Source organism: Chiloscyllium plagiosum, chromosome 27 (genome assembly GCF_004010195.1).
Source record: "Chiloscyllium plagiosum isolate BGI_BamShark_2017 chromosome 27, ASM401019v2, whole genome shotgun sequence".
NCBI lineage: Eukaryota > Metazoa > Chordata > Chondrichthyes > Orectolobiformes > Hemiscylliidae > Chiloscyllium > Chiloscyllium plagiosum.
In genome coordinates this window covers 13,248,608-13,273,317 of record NC_057736.1, presented here as the reverse complement: position 1 = coordinate 13,273,317, position 24,710 = coordinate 13,248,608, and the positions used below count along the sequence as shown (strand labels likewise).

At 39.2% G+C, this 24,710-nt stretch overlaps 1 protein-coding gene across 7 annotated transcripts in view; it reads right to left on the bottom strand.

Annotated features, from left to right (window-relative positions):
• The window catches only part of LOC122563556 (homeobox-containing protein 1-like), a 60,748-nt gene that overhangs the window by 2,845 nt on the left and 33,193 nt on the right, over window positions 1-24,710 (bottom strand). For 2 of the 7 annotated variants that reach the window (XM_043717431.1, XM_043717430.1), the window contains exons 8-10: window positions 23,608-23,703; window positions 21,667-21,761; window positions 13,599-13,741 (exon numbers count right to left, since the gene is read on the bottom strand). In XM_043717431.1, coding sequence (XP_043573366.1) covers window positions 13,601-13,741; window positions 21,667-21,761; window positions 23,608-23,703 — 332 coding nt within the window. In that variant the 3' untranslated portion in view covers window positions 13,599-13,600. Of the gene's footprint in view, window positions 1-13,598; window positions 18,835-21,646; window positions 21,762-23,607; window positions 23,704-24,710 lie in introns of those variants that run through there. The other 5 variants (XM_043717432.1, XM_043717434.1, XM_043717435.1 and 2 more) reach the window with 5 other exon arrangements.

Below are 24,710 nucleotides of genomic sequence, written 5' to 3'. Positions count from 1 at the left end.
GAGGAAAATGATGACACTAGTCTATTGGTCACCCAACAGCAGCTGTTCTGTTGGACAGAGAGCAAATAGGAGATAATGACAGCATATAAACATGACAGTACATTAATCATGAGTGACTTTAATCTGTGTGTCAATTGGGAAAATTAAATAGAGAAATTATTTATAATGTGAATTAGGATAGTCTCCTAGACTAATACATTGTGGATCCAACCAGGAGTCAGACTATTTTGGATCCAGTAGTGTGTAATGAGGCAGGTTTAATAAATGAAACAGTGACTAGAATGGGGCTGCATTTAACTCTCAGTTCATGAGTAAGAAATTTGGATAAAACCTGTGCTAAAGGTAATTTCAAAGGAGTGAGGATAGAGTGGACTGGGAAAGAAAGCAGAACAGACTGCTCAGCTACAATGGCAGACATTTAGAACAAAAATAATTCCTGACTCTCAAAAAAAGATTAACCCCAGTGAGGAAGGAGGATCTTAGGAAGGGATAAACCAATCATGATTAACCAGGAAGGTAAGGATAGCATCAAATTGAAAAAAAATACAATGTAGAAAAGTTTAATGCTAAACTAGAGGATTGGGAAACAAAAACAAAGACACCAAAAAAAGAGGCAGCAAATAAATTTTGATACTACTAGCAAGTAATATTTCCTGAAATGACATCACCACAAACCCCAGGAACCCCATCCAGGACAAACATATAAATAGAAAGCAGGAGACAACAGCTTCGCTTCACTTGGAGGTCGCCACTGATGATGTTACCTAGCCAGGTAATGAAACGTCTGGATATCAAACCTACAGCTCAGCGAGCAAACCTACACCCTAAACCTCAACCTACAAACCCTCACAAACCTTGCAGGTAGATTAATGTCTAGTACTAGCAAAATGTTAGAATTTCAATCATTTAGAAATGCATGATATGATCAAGCAGAGTCAACATGGCTTCATGAAGGAGAAATCATGCCTGACGTATTTATTAGAATTCTTTGAGGAGGCAAAAAGCTGGATAGATAAAAGAGAATAAGTAAATGTTATGCATTTGAATTTCCAAAAAGCATTTAGTAAGGAACCACACATTAGACTATTTAGAAGGTATGAGACCATGGTGTTGGGGGTAGTATATTAACATGGATATGGGATTGGCTAACTAATAAAACAGAGATATGGGATAAAGGGAGTTATTTCACAATGGCAACCTGTAACTAGTGCCACAGGGATGAGTGCTGGAGCCACAATTACTTACTGTATATATTAATGACTTGTATCAGGAAAGTGAATGTACTATCACCAAGTTTGTGAATGACATAAAAATGGTAGGAAGACAAGTGGTGAAGTTAACACAAAAGTATGTACAGAGGTATAGATCAGTTAAGTGAGTGGGCAAATATTTGGCAGAGGGAAAAAAAGTATGCAAATTTGAGGTTATGTACTTAGGCAGGAAGAAGAAGAGTTGAATATTATTTTAATGGAGGAAGACTGCAGAAAATGGCAACACAGAGGCAATTAGAAGTTTTCATGCATAGGTCACAAAGAGTAGGCATACAAGTTCAGCAGTTAATAAGGAAGGCAAATGGAATGTCAGCCTTTAATTCAAAGGGAATGAAGTCTAAAAATATGGAAGTCTTGCTAAAACTATACAAGGCCAGAACTAGACCACACCCAGAATATGGCCAACAGTTTTGGTCTCCTTATCAAAGAAAATACATACAGGAATTGGAGGCAGTTCAGAGAAGGTTTACGAGGTTGATCCCAGGTATGAAGGGATTATCTTATGAGGACAGGTTGAGTAGACTGGGCCTGTACTCAAGAGAATTTAGAAGAATGACAGGTGACTTTACTGAAACATAAGATTCTTAAGAGGTTTAACAGGGCAGATGCTGAGAGATTGTTTTCCCAAGTGGGAGGGGAGAGGACAACAGGGCATAATCTCAGAGAACGTGATCGCCTGGTTAGGACAGAGATGAGATGGAATTTCTGCTCTCACAATAGTGATGAAGTTGTGGAATTCTTTATCTCAGGACTCAGAAGCTGGGTCATTAAGTAAATTAAAAGCTGAGACAGATTTTTAATTAGCAAGGGAATAAAGGACCATGGGAAAAAGACAGCAAAGTGTAGTTGAGGATGATCAGGTCAGCTACAACCTTATTGAAAGACGGAGCAGGCTTGACCTACCTATGCTCCTTTGGTCTTACTGTATCTAACTAACCAGAGTACTTGTGAGTTCTATTAGTTGGATTTCGAGGTTGCAAGCTGACTTATATGTAGAAAGAAAATGTTTTCCTCTGCACCTGAAGGAAGGATTCCTTCAATGGGATATTGTTCTACAGGTGAAACTCACACTCTGAAACTAGCTGCCACTCACGTACCAATCTCAGCTGTGAGTGAGGTATACAGGCCATACCACTGTGGAGGTCAACACAGTTGAATCTGATCTCTTTCTCATTGGAAACACACACATCTCCACGTAAGAATTCTGTACAATTAGCAGGACCCAAAATAAGATCTTTACAACCAACTGAACAACTGCACTATTGCCTGGCAACTATTGGCAAAGACACTACAGAAATGGAAGCAAAATTGTTTTAGCTGCCCCAAACTAATGGCAATAGATAATAATGAAAAGTTTAACTTCTTGGAATCCATATTTATACAGATAATTATTAACCTTGCTCTTTGAGAAGAACACAGGAAGGAAGTGGGGTCGAATCTTCAATATGTATATTGGATTTAAATAATGTAACTGAGACTCAATCTAGAATGTCAACCTGCACAGGGAGCAGAACTTGGATCCAGATGCTAGGCTAGATGAAGAGTTTAATACTGAATTTCCTTATAAGCAAGAAATGCTCCTATTGTGCTTCATGTAGAAGCCTTACATTTCACTCTTTTGAACATTGTCTCTAGGGAAGGTGTTTTAATATAACAAGGGTGTGAAATTTGGTAGGGCAGATCTTATCAAATTTGTTGACTGGTCTCACCTGGATTTTGAAATGTTAATTCCATTTTTCTCTGCACAGATACTACTATTTCCAGATTTTATTTTATCCCACTTTTATTTCAGACTTCTTCCGAATGCAGTATATTGTTTTTGTGCTGACTTACAATTTAATAATCATTATTGCACACATTAGTAGGCCAAAACATTATAATGTACAGTAATTAAGTTGTTGAGCCATATGTGATCCAAAGGAAACACGAACAAGTTGGCATTATGGAAGTACTTTCAAGTGAAATTGTAGAAGTATAAACCCCAGCCCACAGTGAAATATGCTAGTCAAACTGATCTGCTTACTTGTCAAAAATCAATGAACAACTTAGTTTAGAATTTATTTATGAAGATGGTAGCCCTGTAAAAATCAGCCTGATGTGAAAGCCATACTGAATTAAGATTTAAACAGCAGTTGTAACCAATGTGCTTTTGTAACTGTAAGTATTTAACATTGTGAAGAAGGACTTCCTTTCTCTGTTTTGCAGCAGAACCATAGTCCTAACAGGAAAGAATGAGGTCACAATTGCACTTTTACTTTTAGAGAATACAGATCTTTCCTAATCTATTAGCAAACGACAAGTAGGAACCCTTCCTCCTACTAGGATAGGTAATCCTGCCGTGATAACAGATTTTAAAAAAACACATTGGCCAAGGTGAAGGTTGGTCTGGAAACAAATGTTCAAAAGTAGGATTTTTATAAAAAAAAATTAACTTCATTCTTGGGGCCACGAGTGGTAAAATATTCTTGTACCCACCTGAGGCTGATATAGACAGTGTCATCGGCCAATTGCACATGTAACACCTGAAGCCTGTAACGATGTTGAAAATGTAAAATTACTACTTTTGAATGATTATTTATGGCATTGGTGTTATTTTGAGGCAAATGTTGAATGGAAGTTCATGTGTCACAGCAATTAAATGCCAAAAGATCCAAAAGAAATTTGAGGTTAGGGTCTGGGGTGGGGGAAGAATAAAATCAACTGTCCTCCAGCAGCTTGCAAACTCTTTAGTAATGGGGCATTGCACAAGGAGGCTGCAGAAATATCCAAAATTTAATTTGTAATACCACTTTGGATAGTCGGGAGGTGCATCTTTGACAGGAAAGGCAACTTTGATTTATTTTTGGAAAAAAGGAGACAGCGCAATTATTTAAAAAATGATTTTACACAATTAACACCATCTTTCAACATCATGCAGTGTAAATGTTTGAGTTATTTACCAAGTAAATATAAATAACCAGGTATAAAGTTAAAGTTTTAAATGGTTAGTTGTGACATTTGAAAGGCAGCAGTGTTTCTATTGTTGCTCATATTGGTATCTTTTTAAAAAAAGCCCACATTAGAATTTGTTTGACAATGCGTTTAAGAGCCACTTTTCAAGAAATGTTATTGAAGATAGAACATTACATACTGTTAACTATTCTACTTAACTGAAATTATGCATAAGCTACATTTTACATTGTAATTCAAGGAATCCAATTGGTTTTTCATTTCATTAGAGCTTTGCTATTTTTCATACAGTTGTCTTCTAGCTCACAATATTACAAATACATATCTATTTGATATGATTAACTGGACAACAATTGGAAGGATGAACCCTCACTTAATCCTGCCCTCTTTGGCCTTAGGCCATTTAGACTAATTATACATCCCAATTCATTTAAAATCAATTAACTCTGCACAAACCAATTTGTTTCAGCTTTAATAACATAATGATTAAGTCTTCATTTCACTTTTCAAATATTATTTATAATTCACCAGTGAACACCCAATAGCAAACACTGCTTGTCAGTTATAATGTACAGGACATGAGAGATGTGCAATGGAGCTTTTCAGTCCAGGCAACATAACTCAAGCAAAAAAGCTTCTATATCTGTCAAACTGAAATCAGTAAATACAAATTGTACATTCAAATACTGTAAATTCTGATTATCAGATATGCCGTTCTACAAAAGTGACTGCCACTTCCTACATGTAATGTGGACTTTGCATTGTAATCCTAGTTCTGCATATGCACAGCATGGTTAGATCACTGTTAGATTACTATATGTAGTTTTGGGCACTCCATCACAAAAAGATATTAAAGCCATCTAGATCATAGAATGTAAATTCACCAAGATAACACCAGGAGTGTGAAACCATAGTTATGATGAGCAATCTAAGCTACCAAAACTATTTCTACCAGAGCAGAAAGAGAGGGGATTTCATGGATATTCTTTTAAAATATAAAATGTTTTTGTGGAGTGAATAAGGATAGACCGTTTCTTTAGTTAGGCAATCATTCATGTGTAGACTGCTCCTGGCTACACCAGCATCCCATTAACACTGACAATATGCCTACTGCAGTTTGGAAAAAGGTCTACGGCTGTTAGTCAAGGGCACAGCCTAGTTTTGGGTGATTAGACTCTCTTAAATATGGAAAGTATGGTCCTTACAATACGATTGCCAATTATGCAGGTGATATGCAGAGTAAGTTTGGAAAAATTCTCCTACCTCACCATTTACCTTCCTGTCAGTTATTACAATGATGAGGCTGATAAGATTAGATATTTTTCACTGTGCCCTTAAGCTTAGGTTAAAATAAAGTGGGTGACAAAATTCTGCCTGATAACAAGTTCAACTTATTCAAGCGAAACCTGGGAACAAAGGGTAAGGGCAGATATACTCCAAGTAAATAGACTAGTCAGTTTAAGATTTTAGGGCAGAAGAGGAAAAGAACAGGGATTGGTATGGTCAGCAGAGAGAAGAAGGTCGTTTGGTAGCTAACAAAGCAAGATGTAGGAGAGACAGCTGCTTGTCAAAGAGGCACATGCTGCAGCCATCTAAGGAATGTAGAGAGATTCATCCATGACAAATTAAAAGAGGCATCGGAGCAGGAAACATTTCTGGCCAAACATTCTGAAATCCAAGTGATAGTCCCTCAAGGTTATTAGTTGGTGAAATGGAAAAACAGGGATCATGACACACAGTCAGATACCGGACATTGAGGTCTCAAACTGTGGTTTCCTCCAACTCATTGATTAAAACATTTGCTAAGAATGAGAAGTTAGGATTTTTTTAAGTGAAAGAATGTTATTTTTGAACATGGTGTGCTGTGCTTCAGGGATTGCCAGAAGCAGAAATTACCACAGGTTTTATGAGAAAATTAGAGAACAAATTACTTTTCTTACAGTGCCCTTAATGTAGTAAAATATCCTAAAGGTGCCTCGCAGGAACAATCTCAAGCAAAAGTTAACTCGAGCTGAAAATATGTTGCTGGAAAAGCGCAGCAGGTCAGGCAGCATCCAGGGAACAGGAGAATCGACGTTTCGGGCATAAGCCCTTCTTCAGGAATGGCTTATGCTCGAAACGTCAATTCTCCTGTTCCCTGGATGCTGCCTGACCTGCTGCGCTTTTCCAGCAACACATTTTCAGCTCTGATCTCCAGCATCTGCAGACCTCACTTCCTCCTCAAAAGTTAACTCGAGTCACATAAGGAGTCATTAAAGAGATGAACAGAAAGAAACATCATCAGTGAGAAAATACCTGGAGAGTGAGGGTTGGTGATTGTAGAGATTGAGGCTTTGGTAGCGGTAAGCATGCTTATCATTGGTAAAGATATCAAAATAGGGATGCTCAAGAGGCTAGAATCGGAGCACACTGATGTCTGAGAGGATTATGGAACTGAAGCAAATACTGAAATAGGTAGAGGCAAGACCATGGAGAAATACAAAAGCAGGAATTAAAAGATTAAAATCAAAGGTTTGTCAACTGGGAAACAATGTAGGTCAATGACTACAGTGGGAGATAAGGGAAGGAACTTAGAAGGGTTAGGTCAAGGGCACTGAAGGTTTAAACACCCTCAGATTTCCTGCAGGTAGAACAGTAACTAGTTGGAGAAATTTCTGCTAATTCAGTACTTTATGTTTGACAACCAGTCTGACAATTTAGAGAAGGGTTAGGAGATATGGTAATGTGGTAGAGATGGGTGAATGACTGGACAAAGTAGATACAGGGCTCAGAGGGCACAGTGGGAGAGTTAAGGTTAGGTTACTCCAGAAAAGAGCTAAGGAAGACTCAATAGTTTAACTGGTCTCTATTGACATAAAATGTAAAGAAAAGTGCATACTATTGATTGGTCTTATATGATAACAGTCTAATCTGGCGCTGGAAAAGCACAGCAGGTCAGGCAGCATCCAAGGAGCAGGAAAAGCAACGTTTTGGGCAAAAGCCCTTCATCAGGAATGCCCTTCATCACCTCATTCCTGATGAAGGGCTTTTGCCCAAAACGATGCTTTTCCTGCTCCTCAGATACTGCCTGACCTGCTTTGCTTTTCCAGCGCCATTCTAATCTTGACTCTAATCTCCAGCATCTGCAGTACCCACTTCCGCCTGCTTATACGATAACAGATTACTTGTCAACAGGAATGGCACTCCATGTGAAAAATGCTGTCACATTTCCATGATATAAGAACTCATATGAAAAGGAGCACAGTATAGCAATGTGGTCAAAGTAAATTTTATATACTGTAATTCTGCCTGCAAAATGGCAACAAAGCACCAGAGGGCGCTCTTGTTCCAATATACTCCTTTGTACTTTAGAAAGAACCTTTTATAATAGTTACCAGGTGTAATTGCTGGGCATTACGACCTGACAGCATCAGCGCTAGATCTTCACTGCAGTGCAAACTGGAGTGCTATGACATACTTATCTCTATCAGTGCAAATAAGTTTGATTACTTGCTTGGCTCAGCAGTAACTCTCTTACCTCTGAGTCACAAAGTTAGGGGTTCAAGCTCCACTCGAAGAGTTGAATACATAACCTAACCTGTCACTTCAGTGCATTCTCAAGAGTACTGTTACTTAAATAAAAGACCAAATAAAAGATCACAAGAGACTATTTAAAAGAGGGCATAGGGTATCCTGGTCAACAGTCTTTCTTCAATCAATATTACAAAAAGCAGATCAACTACTCATTTATCTTATTTTTGCTTGGGTGCGATATGTTTGTGCAAATTTCATGTTTTTTTTAGTCCAGAGGACAATCATAATTGTATTTCAGAAGTAAGTAATGGACTGTGAAGCAGGTTTGGGTGCCTTAGGACATGAAGGCAACTATATACAATGCAAATTCTTTCCTTAGTCATCCTGTAGTTTTTAGTTCTGATGATGGATTAGCAGTTGACATTTACACATTCCTGTCTTGCTCAGTAAACTGACTATTCTAGATGTGAGTTATTCTTTAATAAACTGCCTCAACCCTACTCTTTGTGACTTGTTTATTTTCTCATTGACCCCTATCCTGAAGACACTAACTTCAAACGGTACCTTTGTTATTGCACTCAGGTAATTGTTCATGCAGTTGGGGTTATCACAATCACTTCATCCTATTGACAAGTATGCATGAAACAGAATATTTGTTTTGTGTTTTGAAGATTATCAGCAATCTGAATACAATTGCTAGATTTTGTGAACCTACATGATTTCAGAGACCAGTGTAAATCTATTGTCATTGTATGCAAATCACACGTTATTATAAATGGTAGACTTTTGAAAATTTAAGGCTCAGCTCTCTAAATAACCCACCCAACTCCCCCATCAATTCTATTCTTTACTATTCAGCCAGACATCCCCACCTCTAACAGTAACCTTTACAGAAAAACTGCAGTTTTGTTTTGTCAATCACCTGTATATTTTCTTTCTTTTAGTTCCAAAGCAAGCTCTTTGAAAACAATTGTTGAAACTATGACGGAGCATCCTAATATCCTATGCACCCACCGACTATTGGAAAAATAAGGGGACCTTTGCCTGTGACTTTTTTTGCCCATTAATCATGCGGCTTGGGAACTTCAAAACTCCCATTCTTTAATCTGTTATTAATTATTTGGGGAGCAGGACAGGGAGGGAAGACTATTTTGAAGAGGGGTTATATTCAACTTGAAATGTTAAACTCTGTTACCTTTTACGACATGAGCTCAGTATTTCCATCACTTTCTGGTTTCAATTTATATTAAAGAATTCTGTCAGTCCATCTACAATAATTATAACAGTCTGGACCATGATCAGAAATTAGTGGCAGCCAAACAGCTCTTAGCAGCTCATGCATTCAGAATGCTGCTCCAAGTGAAACTATTCATTCCACATGATGCAATTCTTCTTTTCTCACAGCCATTGCATTAAATGGGAATATTTACACCTTTTTATTTAAAACAGAGCAATTAATACTTTTACCTTGTGTGCCTTCTGGAAATGTACATGTTTTAAAGGCAACAAGGGTGATCAATCCAGAAGACTTTTATATACTTTAATAATGAAACAAAATTTTAACCGTTTTGAATTTTGCTTCATGGGCCAATATATCTGTAAATTACATAACGCCTGGGGGAAATTAAGGGACAACAGAGATGACAGAAAATACAAATTACACACATGCAGAATGGAAGCCAATGGTAAACAACCCTGTACAGTAGCCAGTGCACTATTATCGTGATACATTGTACAACTGTGTCATGAGTTAGGTTTCAAATGGATAATCTGAATCTCTGCAGAGCTAACTATTTACTCATATGTTGTGAACACTCCTTAGAAACCATAATTGATACATAACATTCTTGGGCAGTACTTTCTTATTAGTTGCATGTTCTTGGAGTCGTATCCTTTTTCATTGATGAGTACCATGGAACATTACAATGCTTACTAACTAGTAGTTTGGGTCCAGCCAACGTAGTCTTGTACTTTGAGAATGCTATATCTTTCCAAAATAAAAAAGTCCTGCCTCTCTCGGTCTATTACTATATCCCATCAGTGAATTCAATCTGGCTCCTGTACATGGCATAATGTGTCATTTTGGTTAGGTGCTGAGAAACTTCACACTGCCAAATTGTTCCGGTGATCATCTTCCCAGGGTTTACACTTTGGAGACTCCCTTCCACCGGCCAACCTCAATCTCTAACAGTTTGTCTTGTGAAGTGGAACTAGCTAACATGCCTACAGTGTGCTTTACAGTTAAGATGCTCTTCACAATGCATCTATGCTTCTCTGCTGGATCCCTCCTGATTCTCACTCAAAAATCACATCTTTAAAGTACAAGTGAGTGGAAAGCAAAATAACTATATTTGCATGTTAACTGGTTTAAGCAGGCAGAAGAAGGTGAATACCGAATTTGTGCACTGAAACACATCATTTCCCATTAGAATTCATGAATAAAAATTAGCAATTGGTGCGTAACCTTGTTAACATGCAAAATTGCTACATATAAACGTACACTAAAGCATCTTGTGGTAGCCCTCTTGTTGTTAGAATCGTTCAAAGCACCATCTCCCTTTTCCTTCAGACTATATATCTTTACATGTTTCCAGTATAGATTCCTCATTTTTCAAATTTTAAAAGTACAGGATTGAAATTCTGTTTTGTAAAATACCTTTTTACTTCCTTATTATTTCTATTGCAGGTTGCCTGACAGTAAATAGTATCTTTCAGATAGTAACGTTCTAAGAGGTTTTCCTCCGTGGATAAAATGTGATGTCAAAATTACACGCTATAACATGGCACAGTGGCACGCACGGTGGCACAGTGGTTAGCGCTGCTGCCTGGGTTCAATTCCCGCCTCAGGCGACTGACTGTGTGGAGTTTGCACATTTCTTCCCGTGTCTGCGTGGGATTCCTCCGGGTGCTCCGGTTTCCTCCCACAGTCCAAAGATGTGCAAGTCAGGTGAATTGGCCATGCTAAATTGCCCGTAGTGTTAGGTAAGGGGTAAATGTAGGGGTATGGGTGGGTTGCACTTCGGCAGGGCGGTGTGGACTTGTTGGGCCGAAGGGCCTGTTTCCACACTGTAAGTAATCTAATCTAAATATTAATACTTGTATGCCTTTTTTTCCCCCACTGCTTTGGGGAAGACCTGAAGCCATTTGAAATAAATAAGTGAGTTAGTATGTCCTTTAAAACAGCATACAAGAGATTTCCACATGAGGACATTGTGTTCTACCGCACCAGTGGCACAGTAGAATATTAAAGTTTGTTTCAACAGTAAAGCATCCATTGTCTCATGATAAAGGGCAATGTCCTACACTGAAAGACAACCAGAATATCAGAGAAAAGAAAATACTTTTGTCCCAAATAAAAAAAAACGAAAGAATTACAGATGCTGTAAATCAGAAACAAAAGCAGAAATTGCTGAAAAAGTTCAGCAGGTCTGACAGCATCTGTGAAGGGATGCCAGAGGGTATGAAACAGTCTGATTTCTCTTGAAAGATGTTGCCAGATCTGCTGAGCTTTTCCAGCAATTTATGTTTTTGATACTTTTGTCCCAGTTCATCTTCCATTGAAAGTCAAAAGCTTACAGTGCTTCTAATACTATATACCTGGATAGAGGAAAATAGCCGAAACCTTAGATCAAGACTGCATAAAACAAAGGTCTGAACGTACAGAATACTGACTGTGGTAATAATCAAAATAACACTTAGCAAGTTTTATCACTGAATTACACTTTTTCCTGTGTTACTGGCATGATAACCAAGCAAATTAATATATGCAATGTTTTTTGTCATTCCTAGCAGCAGTGTCCATGGACAGTATTAGAGCATTGTTAGCTTGGAAACCAGCATCATTATAGACTGGGACTAGACCAGCTTGGTTCTAGGTTCTCTGCCACGTTGCTAAACTCAAGGTTTTTATTGAACTACTTCACAGGAAGCAGGAATGATTGTGAATCTGGATTATTAATTACAATCTAGAATTAATCCATAGCTATGAAACGTTAAAATAAAAGATACTGCTAGGACTTATTCATTCTTTTGAAGCTTTTGTCAACCACAGTAGCTTCAAGGGGAACAACTCTGATCCTTTTCAGTGACATAAATCAGAGTCTCAGACTTTGGGTAAAGAAACATTTACAGAAAAATCAATGACACATAAAATTTTCTCCAACTTTGGGCAACTTGGAACCACTGCAGCAAAAGGTAACTCTTGACTGAGAAAGTTTTACAACATTGAAAAGTCATTTGAGTTTCCCATTCTGCAGTCACCCAGATTACAAATGAGCACAAAATTTTGCATCTGACAATCTTGAATACTGCCATTGTTCATTTACATATCCAATTTATGTACACTTAAGATAACCTCCATACACTAGTGTCCTCCTAGGAACGTAGGACAGTACAGCTGAATGTCTCTAACAATAAGACGTCATTTCTCAGTCAATACAAGAGAAGGCAAGTTTCAATAACAAATTCAACTGTCCTGTTGTGGCGTCTTTAATGCAGCCACTGTGTTGTTACCCACCAATTTCCAAATAACCAGAAGTGTTATTTTTGACGCATCAGTGCTGTTTTACAAATGATTGTTACATTATGTTATTCTGCTCCTTATGGTCTTGGGATGCAAAAACACCAGATGTATCAAAATCTACATAATACTGAAAACATTTCTCTAGCAGTGGATCTTACTTATTCATTTAATTCCTGTGCTAAATCTCTCCCCATAGTATACAGCTAACAAGTTAATTGCTCCAATATCAAATTTAACACGGAATGAGATTTCTTTATGCAGTATAAAATTCATTAAAAAACTAACCTTGCTGACAGATACAGGGAACGTTTGATGACAGCATTACAAAAATTAAAGGGATTTTTCCCCAATTAAGCATAATCTTGCTTCTGGGAAGGTGGAAATTGGCAGAATGCAACCAGAGACTGTCACACATCAAGAATATTTGTCAGATCCAAAAATTTTGTTCTTCCTTAACCTGAGAGGCAAATTCTAATAAGTATGTTATAGTTGTTGTAAATTTCAGCATTTAATTGCACATACTTAAAGAGATGTGAAAACAGGGTTGGCAGCTCGTCCAAAGAATGGATTAGTGGTGCTGGAAGAGCACAGTTCAGGCTGCCTAACCCGTCCAAAGAATGCTAGGAGGCTGGTGTACAACCAAACCTTCTACAAGTAAATCACAAAAAGAAATTTTAAAAATAAAATTCAGAGGGAAATTATTTTATCAGGGAATGACCACAACAGGACTGACTGTAGAATGTCGACCCTTTCCCTGATTTATACACATGCTAAAAAGTAGGAGCAAGCGAACAAATCCCATTCTGAACCACCCAATGTAAAATATGGTATGGGGTGTGTACGGAACCACCAGTCCGTTAGTCTCCATCAGTTGGAACCAGGAAGATACTGTAGAGTGAGAGTTCTGCACCCATACAACGTCCAACTTTGGGTCAGTTTGGTCTGATGTGACCTTTTTTTTTGTTCGTACCTCCCTAATAAAAAACTAGCTATGTAGAAAATAGAAAATGTTTTTATTTTTCCTTCAGCTAATAATTTCAAACTGTACTGGGTAATGTGCAGTAATACATTAAAAACATGATTGTTGAGTTCACAGTCAGCTGTCAGCAAACCTTAGCACAAGTCACACCTGACAACTTCTATTCACTGATATGTTAAGATGAGATGATCACATAGGCAGCTATAAAAATGATATGAGAACTTCTCTTTCAATTTAAACGCACAGCGAACAAACAAATGATAAATATACATCTAAATAGTCTGTTGCAGAACAGTACATATAATAGGGAAGAAGGTGGCTATAGTCTATAACAATATATAATCCTGATTGCCTTCAGCCTTACGTTCAATCATCGTCGATTGCTTCTGTCTTGATCTCACTTCCACCCTGGCTGGCCAAAGCTAGGACCGAATGATTGACAGCTGCCATTTCAACAGCCAATGAGATGGGGTCTTGCTGATGGTCACTATGGGAAGTATTTTCATCCTATGGAGGGGTGGAGGGGAGAAACACAAACTGCCATATAAGTAGCACTGGATTTAACAAAAATTAAATAATCTTACAGTTCAGCATTAACGTGTTCATTTGTTTTCTTCCTCCAATGTCTGCTCTGTTTAAAACAAAACTGTTATTTCAGGTAAACCCACATTTCCCAAACTTCAATTGGTTTTCCATTTGTCAAGAAATGTCTGAGCTTTCGATCAGCTCGATCACAACACAACCTACACTTCATTCCCTTTAGAAGCAGTACTCTTATATCCCTGCTTCAGCCCTCACTTCTGTTCCTCTTAATTCAAGGAGACCAGGTCTATATATTCACGGTATGATTAAAGCAGAGGAGGCTAGTCAGGCCATGCCATCTCTCTATTTGGGCAATTTGGCGACCCCCATTTTCCTGTCCTTTTGCAATAGTGCTGCAAATGTTCTCTTTTCAGTCATCTATCCACCTCCCTTTTGAAAGCCATGAATGAACCTGTCTCTACCAGAATTTCAGGTAATGCATCCTAGCTTGTAATCACTTCCTACTTAAAATAAATAAATGCAACAGTACAGAAGACAACTGGTTTAGCCATTCAGTGCTAGATCTGGCTGAATCACAATCAGCACTGTCAAGTGCTATTCTTATCTGTCAAAATTGCTCAGTATCTATGATTATCCTGGTACATGAAGATAATGTTTGGGTTCTTTTCTCTAGTGTAAACCATGTCTTTTCATCACCTCAACTCCTACAATTGTGAAGAGCTCTTTGACAGTCATGAAGATTGAGATCATTTCATCAACCTCCCTCCCCTCAACTAGCCACCCAGCCAAACATCTTCTCTCAGATTTCCCACTACTTTAGCCCTGAACTTGCATTCATTCACTGAACTAAACTTGTCCGTGAGATCCACTTCATGTTCCCTCAATCTTGGTGACTGCCTCACTTCCCTTCCTCATTCACCTGCCAGCGACTGGTCCCCTTTCCTTCTCATCTCCTGTAATCAGATCTCTTCACAACAAAACAACACAACCTCACCAGCTTTGTAAACTACCATCCATCCCCAAGATTCCCTATCTCTTCAAAGTCCTTAAAATATATTATTATCTCCCAAATATGAACTCATCTTTCCCAGAACTCCACATCTGTATTCTTCCAATCAGGTTCTCTCCACCAGCCACCGTACTGAAATGCCTTTTATCATGTTGCAAGTGACATCTTACAGATTGTCACCATGGTAAACTATCCCTCCTGGCCCTTCCCTGTTAAACTTTTTGTGGTAATGCTTCTATGAGATACATTAAAATGTATTAATATGTCAAAATATAAATGCAACCTATTGTCTCCACAAAGAAAATAGGCTTTTGTGCCCGATCTAGAGTCTTCTGTTTATCCACAGGTCCACAGGGCAAGATAAAATAGAAAGATGGAGATTTTAGAAAGGTTAGAGGAGTGTAGGAAATACAGGCGTGAAGTGAAAAAGGAAATTAGGAAAGCAAAGAGAGGAATGGAAAAACATTAGCTGATAAAATTCAGAGAAGTCCAAAGATATTTTATCAGTACATTAAGAGCAAGAGGAATACTAAGGAAAGGATGGGCCTACTGGAGACGTACATAGGTACATGTGCATGGCTGCAGAAGATGTGGCAGGGATCTCAACGAGTGTTTTGTCTATGTCTCCATAAAGAAGAGGGAAGTTGCAGATATTCATGTTAAAGAGGACAATTAGATAAAATAAGTGCAATGAGAAGGGAAGTACTGGAGGGCTGACCTCTTTGAAGGTGGATAAATCACCAGAGCTGGGTGAATTGTACCTTAGGCTGTTAAAGGATGTCAAGAAGGAAACAGAGGATGTTCTGAGGTTCATTTCCCAATTTTCACCAGATATAAGCAAGGTACCAGAGGACTAGAAGTCTGCTAACATTGTACCATTATGCAAAAGGGTGCAAGGATAGGCCACATTAATTAGACACTGGTCAGTCTGATCTCAGTGGTGAGCAAATTACTGGAAGCAATGTTGAGAGCTTGGATTAATTGTTACTTGGACAGGTTAATGATTGACAGATGATTCTGTGAATTAAAAGCATTTCCACTAACGTTCTACTGGAATCAGTTTTGGATCCATTGCTATATATTAATGATTTTGACTTGAATATGGGTTCCATGATTGGAAAATTTGAGGAAGTCACAGAAACTGGCTGAGTAATTGAGAGTGAAACTGTGAACCTCAGGAAAATATCACTGGTTTGGTTCAGAGAATGATAAAGTGGTAAATGGAATCCAATCCTGAAAAGGTCAAGGTTACGTGTGTGGAGAAGACAAGTAAAGAAGACAATAAATGGAAGGATAATGAGGGAGATAAAGGAAGAGATAAGACTTTGGTGTGCATGTCCACAATCCCTGAAGTGACTGGACAGGTGGAGATGGTGATAAAGAAGGCACACAGGATTCTTTCCGTCTTTGGATGAGATAAAGCAGAGATGTAATCTGAAACTATAGAAAACACTAGTTAGACATTTTTGGTTAGAGTTTTTTTGTACAGCTCAGGTCATGGCATTACAAGAAGGACATGATGGCTGTAGGAGAGCATACAGAGGGGATTTAAAAGAATGTTGCGAGGACTTGACAATGAGCTGAAAATGTGTTGCTGGAAAAGCGCAGCGGGTCAGGCAGCATCCAAGGAGCAGGAGAATCGACGTTTCAGGCATGAGCCCTTCTTCAGGACTTGACAATGAGGCAAGATTGGATAGATTAGCGCTGGTTTCCTTAGAATGGAGAAGGCTGAGGGATGACTTTATCAAGGTGTGCAAAATAATGAGGGGCTTGGACATGTAAAAACGCGTTTCCTGTAGTAGAGAGGTCAATTACCAGGTGGTGGCACAGTTTTAAGGTGCTTAGTAGAAGAATAAGAGGAAACATGAGGAGAAACATTTTCACCCAGAGGGTGGTGGATGTTTGGAATTCACTGCCCAGTTTGGTGAAAACCCTCAACTTAAAAGAAACCTGGATCTGTACCAGAAGCTCTGTACCCTGAAAGGCTATGACCCAGGTACTGGTGAGTACTATTAGAACAGGCAGCTAGTTTATACAACTGGTATAGACATGATGGGCTGAACGACCTTGTTCTGGACTGTGACTTTTCTGTACTGGTTCTCCCTACAGAGATACAGGTATATACACATCATCAACAATATAATTTGCCCAGTCATTCACTTATACAAAACTTATCCAAAAAACACAGAGAAGATGAAGTCTCATGTAAATATAAAGGTTTCAATAATTTCACATTATTTTTCATCTCATTGAGATATGAACATATGTGGACATATATGTGAATATTCTTTCAAAATTCTTTAACTTCCCAATCCCAATATAACAACATTGCACCTGCTGTAGTGGGGTGCTAGAATTTCCAATGCTAAGGATCTATGATCACAAAAAAAATCCCCTGCGTGTTTAAATAAAGTTGATGATTTGAATATTGTATTTGCTTTTTTCAAAAAGGAACAGAAAATGTGTCAGCTACTATTTCCAGCCAGTGTATCTTTCTAAACCTCATCTTGGCACCCTCTCAAGGACAGGCCTGAATGCCTCTGTGAAGTACCTGAGGGTGTTTTTCTATGATAATGGAAAATTGCTGTGGAAGGCAAAGGCTGCTTTATTTTAAATATGACAATCAAACAACTAACACACTTTTCTTAAAAAGAAACAAAGAATGAGGCTTTAGGGCATTATCACTGCAAATATTGTCTATCATTCACAGAGAACTGTATTCACCAAGGCATTGGAAGACGAACATCAATTGGTAATGAGTATCTGGGAGTGAGTGATAAGATTCAGGAGATCCGGACAGTACAAGTGGGAAAGCCTAGTTTCTCCTCTCCTGTCTCAACCTTATCAACAAACAGTGTGCCTGATGCCTCAACTTCAATAAGTTGCTCATTGAAATCTGCAACCTAATCCAAGCCCCTAAGCAGGGTGAGGATGGCATTAGCAGTAGCTACAGAGGTAGGTAACCGTGACTTGAAACATTTTACGTCAAGCTCTTTCCAAGCTGGATCAGAAGAAATCTCCAACATCCTGTGGCCACTGTTGTACAATTGAGGTCACTGGTATTTTGTATGTAAACAGAGGTGCAGCAAGCGTGCTCTGAATGCTGCAGATTGGAATTGACTGTACACAGGTCACTGTGCAGGATTGCTAGCGGCACACAAACAAGGGGTCAGTCAGCTCAGTTGGCTGGACAGCTGGTTTGTAATGCAGTGCGATGCCAACAGTGTGGGTTTAATTCCCACACCAGCTGAGGTTACCATGAAGGACCCTCCCTTGGCAACCTCTCCCATTGCCTGAGGTGTGGCGAGGATAGCAAATCATGCTATGTAGAGTCATTGCCATTCTTCCTGTTGAACACCTCAGCAAATGAACCAGTGTGTCAGAAGATAGATTGCTGTGAGACCCAAGGAATCCCTTTGAGCACTTGTATCTGCAGCCAGGTCAGAAGTCTGATGGTAGGTAGCTGGCTGAATGACTCAGTCGAAGGTACCACAGCAGCATCCACAAATTTAGGAGCCTTCTGCACGCACTGTAACGGAAGCTGATCTAGCAGCCACCATCATATTGAGTGCATAGATCGTGACTGAGTACACAAGGCCAGTAATGAAACTGGCTGCAATTTCCATCCTGGAGATCTAGCTCCATGCAAATCCAGTGCTGGACCCCTCCACGCTCCTTGACTGTGACTCTCGGTTGTCTGGCAGATCACCCAATGCACCAAGCATTTAATTTTGGACAACTTCAGACTTTTTTTGTGAGTCACCTTAACAAAGTACTCATCTGAGTTCATGCAGCAGAACTTGAGTGACCTCACCTACAGGCATCTCTGCTACCATTCTATGTAATGTTCTATGTTCAGCACTGTCTTGGCATCTGGTCTCTCACAATCTCCAAACTCCTGCCTTTTAAACTACACCCAAAAGTAAGCACACAATCTCAGTATCATGGCTGCGAGTGTGAGATTGAGCAACAGTGTTTCTTCATCGGTCTCTTTTTCTTCAAGTTCTTGCTGCTGAACAACTGCCTGGCCAGGGTTCACTCCTTGACTCTGAAAGGAGAAAGGCAAAGGGATGGAGTTGTGTGAGAGCCTAGTAGGACAGCAAAAGGTGCCTGCTTAGACCATCTGCAGCTTGTAAATCAGAAGAGATTGTAGGATCAGTGGAAAGTGGGTTATGAATGTACCATTATCCTTTGTACATTCAACCTTGTTAATGGTCACGGCTGCTGCAATAATGCTGAATATCACCTCGTCCAACAGGGTGAAGACATGATGCCATGCTTGGTCCTGCTTGTCACTGGCCTGTAGTTGTGTGCTCCCACTTCCTGCAGGGGGAAAAGTGCAACAGAGTGTAGTGCAGTGTGTGTGCGCATGATAATTCTATCCTGGCTGGCTAATTAGACAGTGTCTGAGAGTTGTGTGATTTGGGTGCAAGGTTGTAGCAATTCTGATTGTGATTGAGATTTGAACCTTGGTAGGCATTATTGATGAATGAAGAGGAGATTGTGAATTGAGCAATGAGTGAAACCAGTGAAAAAAGTTTTAAAACTTTTTTTTAAAGTCAACCTGTTTAGACATGCTATGACACATCTCCACGCAGGTAGGACTTGAACCCAGATGTTTTGGCCCTGTGTTGGGGACACTATTACTGTGCCAGAAGAGTACCTTAGTGCTTCATTGTTAGCAGATTGCATCTGAAGATCCGTTCATCAATTTCCAATGAATCACTGAGCTTCTTAGGTCACTACATGGAGGATTACACTGCTAACATGCTCCCATTGCCTTTGCTGTCAGGAGGACTGTGAGGTAAGCTGAAGATATGCTACGTTCTGCTACTGTTCATCTTCTACCCCAAAGCCTCCAGTGCTGCTTCGGTGAACCTTAGAGCACACTCTCTGCCCCACAATGCCATTTCTCAAAGTTCTTGCTGCTTGGATATTCTTCCTCAGGCACTTGCAGCATCTCTTTGTAATTTGTTCTGACAAGCTTCAACTTGCATCCACTGCTCAGGAATGGAATACTATGCAGCAGAGTGAACACTTGTTTGCATTGAAAGTAATGGATTCAGCTTATTCACTCATTGTGATCTGCATGCCTGTTTTTGGACCATACCAACTTTTGCAGCAACAGTATTATGGTGTCTGCTGAATTATGTCAAACATTGTGCAATCAGAGCAAAAATGCAGCCAAAAAAAGCAATTTTAAATACAGTGGAGAGAATTGCTGAGAAGGCGTGAATTGGATGCAATTTGCAGCCTATTGTTAATCAACAGATCTGTGGACATATTAACCAGCAGCTAGTGGGTTCAAACATAGGTCCTAAATACTTCAATTAGAAATCTGTTGTTTCATGAAACAATGGCTGGTAACTGAAAACTAACCAGGTTGGGGTTTAATGTAGTTTTTATAGGCTAGTGAATTTCAAGAATGTATCGTCTCAGGCAAAACCTAGGCAAAACATCAAAGCTCATTCTGCTTTGGGAAAATGACAACATTGAACAAAAAAAATGGCATTTTCAAATTAAATCAATATGAAGTCACTAAAGTACTAATTCGGCTAGTCTTTTCTCCTGTTTCGTGCATCCAAGGGTCATGAAATTGTATTGGGTTGGTCCAAGTCAATATGTGAGGTATGCAATGGTTTGCCATTGCCTTCTGCAGGATGTCTGACTACAAAACTCTCTCACCCTTACTGTCCTCCACCAGGGGCACTGGAAAGACTTTTAGATTAGATTAGATTCCCTACAGTATGGAAACAGGCCCTTCGGCCTAACAAGTCCCCACTGACCCTCCGAAGAGTAACCCACCCAGACCCATTCTCCTATTCTATATTTACCCCTGCGCCGAACACTATGGGCAATTTAGCATGGCCAATTCACCTAACCTGCACATCTTTGGATTGTGGGAGGAAACCGGAGCTCCCGGAGGAAACCCACGCAGGCATCAGGAAAATGTGCAAACTCCACACAGACAGTCACCCGAGGCGGGAATTATTTACAGGCCAATAATCTGTTTGACCATATTATGAATGTCATTTCCATGGCCAACAAGTTCTGATGTGGGACTTGAACCCAGAACTTTTGGCCTAGAGATATGGACACGACCAACATTCCCTCCTGGCTACTCAGAGGATCCATGCCGTTCCCAACACTGATGCAGCACTGGTCACACGACAATTGGTAAATCTAAATAGTTAGACCCATGTGCCATCTAATTAGTGAAGATTTCAAGAATGCAAGAACTAATGTTTCTCACATTCTTCTTCTTTCCAAAAGGTTCATCAAAGTCAGTGTTATTCACAACTTGAAAAGTTCTTAAAGTGCTTTTAAAAAAATAAGTTGTTTCACAAAACTCATTTATTATTCAAATGCTGCTTTAATTAACCCTCAAGAACACGTATCTGCAGAACACACACACCCACCAACAAATGAATGATTTATAATTCACTTTAAATGATCTTGAGACCTTTAGTCTGTCATCCAGCAAATAGTTTTTAGATGACATTGAATTTATGGCCAACTCCTAGTGTGGGTTCAGACATTTTGTGATCAGCCTGTTTAGAGATGTTATTACACACCTCTGGAGCAGGTGGGACTTGAACCTGGGCCTCACAGCTCAGAGCTAAGGACATTACTACTGCACCATAAGAGCCCACTTAAATTCTGAGTCCAGTTATTTTTAATCAACCTGCTCAGACATGTTATGACACAGCTAGAGCTGGTAAGACCTGAAGTTGACCCCCTGATCCACACACAGTGACACGACAACAGCCCAATTAAATTCTGAGATCATAACATATACATTTATTCAATACACCTGATACAGAAAAGAGATTCAAAGAAGGAACTTTTGTAGTTCTAACCTCTAATAGTCGTGACTCACTTGCTCACAGTAGTCGTTGCCCTCAATGTCATCACTATTGGAATGTCCACCAGGACTCTGAACATCAATCCCATGACTCTCCAGGATTGCTGCTTCTTTGAAAAGAAGATTAATCAGAAACTAACTAACCTTAAAAAAAAACACATGATGTAAATTTTAAAAGCAAGACCAAATCTGTACTCTCAAGTCTGATTTCCAGCATAGGTCAATCATGAGTAAAATGTCTGGATCGTATTCTCTTCTACAGTCCAAGGTCATCATTACCAATCATTGTACTTTACCTCACCTTAAATGAAAACATGTAAGTCAGGGCAGACCGAAGATGGAACTTAGAGCATTCCAATCAGTATGACCATACCAATTTTGCATTGGGGACCTCAGTTCTATTTGCAATATTCCACTTAACCTAAGTACTTCATTAATTATTTACTTGTTTAAAATGTTTGCAAAATTTAAGAGAATCACCAAGCACAAATACTTTTTGCCATGTGGTCACTTTTAGAATGGACAGAACAACATCCAACCTAATCCACATTTGGTTCATGCAGCTGCGGTACAAACTGAGAGAGCTGAACCTCTTGCTTTGCTACAGTGTGGGGTTTCACTTAGCATTTGCAGGAGAGCTGCTTGAAAAGACTGAATAGAAAACCTCTTAATTTTGAAGAACGAGAGGTGATCTCGTTGAAAGCTACAAAACACTTAAAGGGATCGACAGGGTTGATGCAGGTGCAAGATATTTCCCTGGTTGGAGAGATTAAATTCAGGAGACACTGTTTTAAAACAAGGGAAAGCTACTTCGAATCAAGATGAGGAGAACTTTATTTTACTCAGGGAGGAGATATTGTTAGGTTAAATAAATAGGCAAAAAGTTGGCAAATGGAGTATAGTGTGGGATGAACTGTTGTTCATTTTGGAAGGAGGAACAAAGGACAGAGAATTAGGTAAACTGGAAAAACAAAAAGGCAGAAACCTGCAATGCAAAGGGACTTGAGCATACTTGTGCACAAAACACAGAAAGCTAGTACAAAGGTTCAGCAGATAATCAGGAAGACTAACGGAATGTTGGTTCTTATCTCAAGAGGATTGGAGTATAAGAATAGGAAAGTCTTACTTCATCCGTACAAAGTGCTGGTGAGACCACATCTGGAGTATTGTGAGCAGTTTTAATCTCATTATTTAAGGGAAGATACCATTTCATTGGAGGCAGTTCAGAGAAAGTTCACTAGAATGATCATGATATGGGAGGGGGGACTGTCTTATTAGCAAAGACTAATCATGTTGAGACTCCACTCACCAGAGATTAGAAGAGAAGTGATCCCAATGAATCATATAGGATTCTGAAGGGGTTGACAAGGTAAATGTTGACAGGATGGTTCCCCTCATGGAAGAGTTTTGGACCAGAGGTCTTAGTCTCAGCTCAAAGGGGCATCAATTTAGGATTGAGGTGAAGAGGAATTTCTTCTCTCAGAGGGCTGTGAATCTTTGGAACTCCTTGCCCCAGGGAGCTGTGGAGGGACAGTGTCCGTGTGTATTTTTAAGGTTGACATAGACAGATTCTTCATCAGTCAGGGAATACACGGTTATAAGGAAAGGACAAGAATGTGGACATGAGAAATATTGGATCAGCCATGATCTTATTGAATGCTGAAGCAGTCTTGAGGGGCTGAATGTCTACTGCTGCTCCTATTTCTTAAGTTTTAAGGTTGTAAATCTTTGGAATTGTCCACTACAGAGGACATTTGACAGATTTCTAATTACCAACGACTTAAAAGGATATGGTGACAATGTGACATTGAAGTGAATGATTAATCACGATTACACTGAATAGAGGAGCAAGCTTGAATGGTCTAGTCCTGCTCCTTTGTTCACAACATTCTAATTATGAAACAAGGATTCTATCAGCTGTAAGTAAACATAAAGCATTTCCTGCAATAGCCTTACCTATATTTGCTCTTCTCTTCATCTCCTTCCGACGATTGGCAAACCAGTTATACACTTTCAGAGGGGTAACTCGTTCAAACTCTGATAACTTTTTACCTGTATGAGTGAACAATATGCAGGCAAACCTATTACATTAAAGGTACTTCATCACACACATAGGAAATTGTAATATGATTATCTGGTATCACCATTTTCAGTATTTACAAAACTTTCCAGTTAATAATGACTTCTCTCTTAACATATCACTGAGCTAAAAGGTTCTCAAATATTTGAGCTGAATGAGAATTCAGGCAGAGCATTAGTTCTTTAAAAAAGGTAGAGTAAAGATTGATCAATTTGAGAGACTAACCTGTAATGTATTCTATTGGGAATAGAGAATAAAGCAACTTGATTGACCATTTTTGATAAGATTAGATTAGATTACTTAGATTAGATTACTTACAGTGTGGAAACAGGCCCTTCGGCCCAACAAATCCACACCGACCCTTCGAAGAGCAACTCACCCAGACCCATTCCCCTACATTTACCGCTTCATCTAACACTACGGGCAATTTAGCATGGCCAATTCACCTAACCTGCACATCTTTGGACTGTGGGAGGAAACCGGAGCACCCGGAGGAAACCCACGCAGACACGGGGAGAATGTGCAAATTCCAGACAGACAGTTGTCTGAGGCGGGAATTGAACCCGGATCTCTGGTGCTGTGAGGCAGCAGTTGCTAACCACTGTGCCACCGTGCCGCCACATTAAGTTTTCCTTCTGTTCTGTTAGCAGCCACTTAAAATCTATTGTATTCGGGAATTGAAGGTGGCAGCTTGATTCAAAGTGTTGTCCAGGCCTTCCCTATTCTTAATTCCCAAATAAGTAGATTTTAAAAGACTGATCATTTTTAATTTCCATAATCATTGCGCTCATGTATTCTTGAGAGTGTGCTTATTTTGGGAGCAAGATAATTTTTATAAAATTTCAAAAGGATACTTAGTTGCAGCTTTTCTGTTGGGAGTTCATTGCTGTTTATGTCAAGGTTTCTTAATTTAAAATTCTGACCACTTAGGAATTATGTAGCTCTAACAATATTTTCCCCAATGTATTAATTTCATATG